The sequence below is a fragment of the Geospiza fortis genome, unplaced genomic scaffold (assembly GCF_000277835.1).
Source record: "Geospiza fortis unplaced genomic scaffold, GeoFor_1.0 scaffold130, whole genome shotgun sequence".
NCBI lineage: Eukaryota > Metazoa > Chordata > Aves > Passeriformes > Thraupidae > Geospiza > Geospiza fortis.
Genome location: NW_005054300.1, coordinates 16,615,001 through 16,622,180, shown reverse-complemented (window position 1 = coordinate 16,622,180; position 7,180 = coordinate 16,615,001). Strand labels below are relative to the sequence as shown.

Genomic DNA, 7,180 nt, shown 5'->3' with positions numbered 1-7,180 from the left:
TCAGCAGGAGCCAGGTCAGACAGCACATCCAAGAAGGCTGTTCCATAGCCTTTGCCTTAAATTCCACTTCACTCCACAGATACAGCCTTTTTTAAAAGCAGCACTTCTGCTCAAAGCCTGAGAATTCACCAGTGCTGGAAAAGAGCAAATGCTCCCACCATGGATATGCAAACGGCAAAGCAATGATAAAGAAACCCCAAAACAACCCCACAACGAATGAGGAATGAGTTAATGTCCTCTTTCACCTGCAAGTCAAGTACAAATGCAAAGTATTCTACCTATGCCAGAAAATTCTAAAGCCCTTTGCTAAGTTAACTTGCACCAGCAAAGAATTTTTACACCATTGATAGAGAAAGCTGAGAGGACACAGGTCAAAACACTTTAGTGATGTGCTACATACAAGCCCTGTAGCTACAAGGCAACCTTGAAGCTGTAAGAACTGAAAATGCTCCAGAAAAACTCACCACATAGCAAACACATTTAGAGCAGCACAAATAAACCAGTTAAATCACCACAAACTCCAAGTTCAGGGGGACTTTACCTTACCCTGGAAGAGACTAAGCTAACCAAAACAAAGCTATGTTTTAATAAAACCTTATGCAAACACTTAGACTTACATATGAAAGGGATTTATTTAACATTCTACCTGTAAGTCAGAAATACTTTTGCTGCACAACACTTCCATGCAAATCCCAGCTCCAACCCCTACTCTTTAGGCCAACCCCTACCAAAGCAAATAAGGTCTCCTAACAAAAAGGTAGAAGCCATTCCCTTTCTAGTGCAATCTCAAAAATAACAAATAGCAATAAAATAATAAAAAAATAATAAAACACTCACCTTACCCAAAGCCAGGAGAGAGCCACATTTCTTGGAAAAGGAGGAGAAGAACCTTTCCCTGCCAGCTTCAGGCCCCAACTGAGGGCAGGCAGTCCCTGCCCAGGGCTAATTGAGCCCAGCTGCCGTGGTTATTGCCAACACCTGGGCCAGGGCAGCTCCTCAGGCCTAACAAGGAAAAGGTGAGCATCGCTGGGGCACGAACGAGACACAGCTTAAGCTCGTTATCCTCATTTTCCTTCACAGCTGAGTAAAATTTGAATGATTTCTCTCCTTAAGGTGTATTTGGGAGTCACAGTCAGCAAGAACACCACAGGCAAATGAATGCTACACTTACTTTTGATACACAGAAATCTTTTACCATTACACTGATGCATCAATAAGTTACTAATTTATGCTGAAACACCATTTTAAAGGTTATTTGAAGCTTTATTCCTTTCATTCATGGATCTGACAAGGCAAAAATTTTGTTCTAGTTTATATTTTGGCATGAACTAAAACCATTTAAATGTCTGCATTCAGATACAAGCGGTTAGGGCTCACCTACCACTTCTCTTTTCCTCCTGATGCCGTTCTCTTCTCGAACACAGTTTACAAATAAGTTTTGATTTTCATAGTGTGCATCTCAGAGTCCAAAGCCCCTTATGGAACTAAAAAAACTCAGTATTTTCTTCTGGATTCAGGAGACCCAGAACTATTTCCCTAAGTTTTTTCCAGTTTTCCATCTGTATTTGCTGATTCTCTAAATCAGTATCTACTAGTCTAATTGAAGGATATATTTTTTAACAATTTCAAAAGCACAACCCACATTCATCCCTGCAAGGGTCTAAACTAAAAGTCCACCCTGAACTAACCTCATCTTGACTTCCTTTAATGAAGAACACTTCTCTCTAGGGAAGACTACAGCTTGCAAATTCCTTGGAAAAGGTTACAATTTATGTGAATAGCATGCAACAGAATCAAAAATTACTTCATGATTCAGTGGAGCATGTTCCTATTTAAATAAGTGTTACTATATTTACTATTCTAGCACTAAAACAGTGACTCCTCCAAGGAAAACACTTGGATCCCAGCTCAAAAAAAGTGTGTTATGTAAACAGCATCTGTCAGAACAGGAGGACAAGGCCCAGCACTTGGCCATGTAACCCAAGCACCGACCCTGGGCACACAGATTGTGACTCTGTAGCCTGATACTGTCACTCTTCTCTGCAGTGACCCAGCACACCCCAAGCTAAATAAACCCCCTCAATGTGGAGTTTATTCTTCCTCTGCAGGCAGAGCACACCTTGGGAAAGCCAAGAGCAGGTCTTGCCCCCAAGCAAGAGATTTTTGTATTTGAAGCACAACTAACTTGCTCCCTTTCTTGGATGAAGTAAGGAAACACATCCAAGCAAGAGTTACCCATTTCCATGGGAAAGAGCATCCTTGCCCTGGGTCACAGCTCACAGCAGCAACAGGGACACAGCAACACTGCTGCTCACAAACACATGCTTGTAGCACAGCGTGGCTGTGCCCAAAGGCAGTCAGAAGCTGAACACACCCAGGTAACTGAACTCACTTTGTTTTTAAAAAAGGCATATCCCAATTGCTGTTCTGGTTCCATTACAGAGCAAAGGCAATGGTGTGCATTCAAACACAGGGTGCACAGAGCTGCTGGGCTGGTGTGTGCCACAGCAACACCTACACAGGTGGATATTGCAGGGAGCTGAACTAAGACAAGGGAAACCCCAGGCTGCAAGGGCTCCCGCTGAACTAAGACAAGGGAAACCCCAGGCCTGCAAGGGCTCCTATAAGATCAGAAATCCTCAACCCATGAGCCATTTGGAACACTTGCATATGTTGCCCAACACACGTATTAAATATTTCCAAGTGTTCTGACTTCCTTTTAACTCCAATGCATTTGCCTCCACTTTTCAGGATAATGAGTGGAAAAAAGTTTCCCAAGTGTTCCTGGTGACTCCATCAATCTCCAGACCTCCCCCATTGCCACCACACACCGGTTTTCATCACCCAGATGGGGACACTGACACTGATCTCCCTCACTGTTGCTGATAAGCACAACCATGCAGTGGAAAACAGCAGAACCTGAGACACCTGGGTATCAGCACTCTGCCATGTTTCCAAAACATGAGAACTGGGACAAGTGGATCCTCCTGAGGCAGTGTCTGAGTGCTGAGAGCTGAGGTGCAGCAATGCTGGGCCTGTGCCCTAGCTCTGTGTCCATTCCAGGGCATGCCAAGCAGTGCTGGTGTCAGGGAGGGGCAATTTCAGATGCTCATTCTTGTGCAGCCAGGACAGCAGCAGCTGCCCTGAAGTATTAAAGGCTGGAGTCTCAGGAGAGTGCCCCACTTGCATCTTCACCCCAAGACGTAATATCAGTGTATTTCAGCCCTCAGCAGTACCCTACAATTTTTGTTAGCAACAACAAAGATATCCAAGTGAGGTAAATCTGGTGTAAATTTAAGTTGTCCAAGGAACAAACTCTGGTATCTGGTCTGGGTAGAACCTGAGATGCAAAATTGAGCTGGTTGAACTTCTCACTGCAAATATTATTTGAATCCAGTGTGTTATGCTCTGTACAATATTATTGTAAAAACATATTCCAAAGAAACAGCTTAAAACAATTTCTAAAATGCAGAAATTCCATTTATTATATTGAGAATATCAATTGCAAGAAGTCCTGCAATGCATTCTCTTCACTCTAAGTACAATACAGTACACTGTTCTCCACAATAAGTTACATAAAGGCAAATTTTATATACATATAAAAAAGGATCAGTGCCCAGAACTATTTGCACAGCATACCTGCTATTCAGAAATCAATCATTTAAATCTTTAGTTGCCTTCAGAATTCTTGAGCAAAATAAATCCATAAACAAATCTTAATTACCTGGTTTGAGAAAGGTTTTCAACTAATATATAAATTCAGCAGAAACCACGCAAATGGTTTAACCACTGAATTAGCATTCTCTGCATTCATTCTATAAACAAATGTATTAAAAAATGAGGCATGCCATATAGTATCATATAAGACAACATGGAGAAAAATGACCTGCCTGCATTTGTACTGTTTATGCATCCCAAAAACACCCAAAAGGTAAGTACCAAAGTAGTAGTGCCACTGTACAAGGCACTAATGAGACCACAGCATAATTCTGCTTAAACATGCTCAAAAAAACTCAATAAACAAAAGAAAAACCAGAAAAACAAACAAACAAAAGAAAACTGACCCAGAGGAAAAAGAACCAAAACCAAAAGCCTAAAACATCTGCAAACTGAAAAAATAAGGCTGCTAGAATGATCAGTGTAATGAAGAGCATTATATAAAAAAAGACTGTAATAGCACTTGCTTTTTCAGTCACTGAAACAACTATGAGTATATGACACCTTACAAAAACATGTCAGGAAAATGCCCAAAAGAGAAAGAATGCACAAGGAAAATACTGACATAAGAGTAAACAGGCCTCTAATAAATTAATATGCTAATGAAAAGGTGGTTCCTCAACTTAAAGGATGAGATACATAGGCAGGGCCTTGGAATAAGAAGGAGTGAAGGCCAAAAATATTTAAGCAAACAAGTTTAATAGCACAGCTCAGTTTATAGAAGGGATATGGCATCTACTGTGGGAAAAGAGCAGGCACAGAAACACCAAGCTGGAATGTTTCCAACTTCCATCACTGAAATAAGAAGGTGGCGTTTCCTTCACAGTGTGAACTTCCATTATATGCTCTAAAATTCCACTTAAAAGGATCTTCATTCCCACCCCCCAGATTATTCTCTATTCAACCACGTCAATGTCTGTTATACAGCAAATGAGGCACAAGCCCTTGCTGTGGAACCAGCAGCCTGCACAGCTGCTGTACTGGTCAGCATGTCCATGTACCTTTCATGGTGAGATTATTTTCCCACACCTTTCTCTTGTTTCTACGATGGAGTCTAAGTATAGCATCCTTCTAAAGTCACAGTGCAGTGAGCCATACTGATTGAAAATACTCAAGACACGAAAGATTTTTTTCATTTAATTCTCAAAAGAATGCAAACATAAGAACAGAAATGTACCACATGGAAAAGTGTTGAATTGTACATTCCAGAGATTTTTCCAGTTGACACTGAAGACACTTTCCTTGAACTACATGAGCCATCCAATGTAGCTGAAGTGCTTGAACTCACACGAGATGTGGGTATCAGTCAAAGGATTACTGGGAAAACAAACACGAGAACCAAAAACCCTCTAAACTCTTCTTCACTGAAAAAGAGAGGCACTGCGTTTGTGAGCTGGATTAAGGCTGTAGAACGGTGCTGGTTGAGAGTGAAGTGCAGTCCCCGGGCTCGGTCCCTCAGCCCGCGGCCTCGCTGTTAGTCCTGTAGGCCTGCTTGCGGAGGTGCGCCTCGATCTCCTCGCGGAACACCAGCATGCCCAGGTGCGAGTGCGACGCCTCGTTCATGGCCTTGGACTGGATGCACATGCGGTACTGCTCGGGGGTCAGCTCGTCCGCACAGTGCTTCTCGTGCCACAGGTGGAACAGCCCGGGCACCGGCGTCCTGACCACCATCAGCTCCCCGTGCAGGTACTTCCTGTACAGGTGAACGTCCTCGCCGCCCCAGCCTTTCACTTCCAAGTCAAAGCCCCCTACAAACACAGCGTCAGAAATCGTTATCTGGGCGCACACGCAAGGAGAGCAACACTATGCCTAACGTGCTACCAGATCTGGCATGACGTTCCAGAAATTCTGTAGCAATTAACTAAGCTTCCCATGCCATAGCATGCCAATCTGAGGGACAGGAGCTTCAAGGATAGCACATCCTTTGTGGTGGGAACTGCCCAGAACACAGATCTGCTGACTTCAGAAAGTCTCTTAGAGCAGTGTCTCCAAACTGCATTATGCATGACATCCCATGTGACAGCTGCAGAAAACTGTAGGCAAACCTCACTTGCTATGCTTTTGAATTACTTTTAGGAAGCATAATGAATTTTAGCAGCTGGAAAATAAAGCAGTCATGCACCATATGAGAAATCCTCTCTAACAATGCCAGCAATTACTCCACAGGTCACAATTCAAAAGGCTGGATTAAGGAAAGGAAGATGGTTCACCATATTAAGTTCTCTTGTTTTTCCAGGACCACAGTGAAGAGCAACCCAGGCTCTTGTATATTTCAAAACTCCAGAATTATGAAGGCTTCATTTAGCACTACCATACAGATGGCAATGTGACTGCTCTTAGCAATCAGCCTGCATTCAAGCCACCAGACAGCATGCAGGGCTGTGTCATTACATCTTCTGTCAGATTTACATCTTCTGGCAGACTATGCTCAGCACTATCTTCCACATTTCAGCACACCAAGCTGTTCTCAGTTTTAAGAATATGCCACAAGGGGGGGCAAAGCACATTGCTAAAGATTCCAACAACTGTATTCAACTTCCCTAGGTTATTTAAAAGAAAGGATTTGAATGCTTCTTGTCTATGTGAATGGCTTATTTGAGTGACATGTTTCTTAAACTTGATTCATTTGCTTCAGCCAGACACAAAGTATCAAAAAAAACCCCACCAGTATTCAAAAACTTATAGAATGAAATGTTTCTACTAAAACTACTGTGTCTTTTCTTTTAATACACTCAACAGATGGGACATCAAAATCCAGAAAAGCTAATTTATCTCATTGGTCAAACTTGTCAAGCAAGTCTGACTGCTGGGCCTGGGGAAATAATACAGGAAATAAATTACTTTCCTGTCATTAGGTAAGACCAGAGAACCACTTTTTAAACACACAATTTTTTTCTTTACTCTCATCTTACCAACAGTCAGAAAGTCTGTCCGATATTGACAAGTCATCCCAAAGCCAAAATCCCTCCAGAAACCAGAATCCTTCTTGTGTACCTGCAATTTTAAACCAGCACAATTTTGAAATGTACAATACAACCAAGGGGGTACATTGCACTTGGTTTTGCAGAAAGCTAAGCTCTTCCCATAATTTCTTCAGAGCAGGATAGAGCATAATAATACTTCTGGTATTTCTGTGTCACGCACTCATGTGGGGCTTCCCAGTGACTTGCTGCTCGCTTCACCCTCTGCCTTCCAATTCCACTCAACCTCATTGCAGTTTCCACAGCAGCTGCACCACCTCTATTTTCTATGTATCTGCCCAGACCAAGCAGTAAATTAATCCATGGCTAAATCATCTGTTCCCAACACTCCACTTTCTAAGGCCACATTTGTCTCTTGATCTGATATGACGTGAAAAGTAAGCTTTGTGATTGAAGTCAACAACCATAATACTGTTAAGTTTAAGAGTGAACAAAAGAGCTGTCAGGCAGGGGCTCACTTCTCTCTCAGCTGTGATTATCCA

The 7,180-nt window shown here is 42.3% G+C and overlaps 1 protein-coding gene across 1 annotated transcript in view; it reads right to left on the bottom strand.

Annotated features, from left to right (window-relative positions):
- Nucleotides 1–3,458: 3,458 nt before the first annotated feature.
- CSGALNACT2 (chondroitin sulfate N-acetylgalactosaminyltransferase 2) overlaps nucleotides 3,459–7,180 on the bottom strand; it is a 17,067-nt gene continuing 13,345 nt past the window's right edge. The window contains exons 6-7 of the mRNA XM_031063418.1: nucleotides 6,630–6,711; nucleotides 3,459–5,465 (exon numbers count right to left, since the gene is read on the bottom strand). Coding sequence (XP_030919278.1) covers nucleotides 5,173–5,465; nucleotides 6,630–6,711 — 375 coding nt within the window. The 3' untranslated portion in view covers nucleotides 3,459–5,172. The remainder of the gene's footprint in view (nucleotides 5,466–6,629; nucleotides 6,712–7,180) is intronic.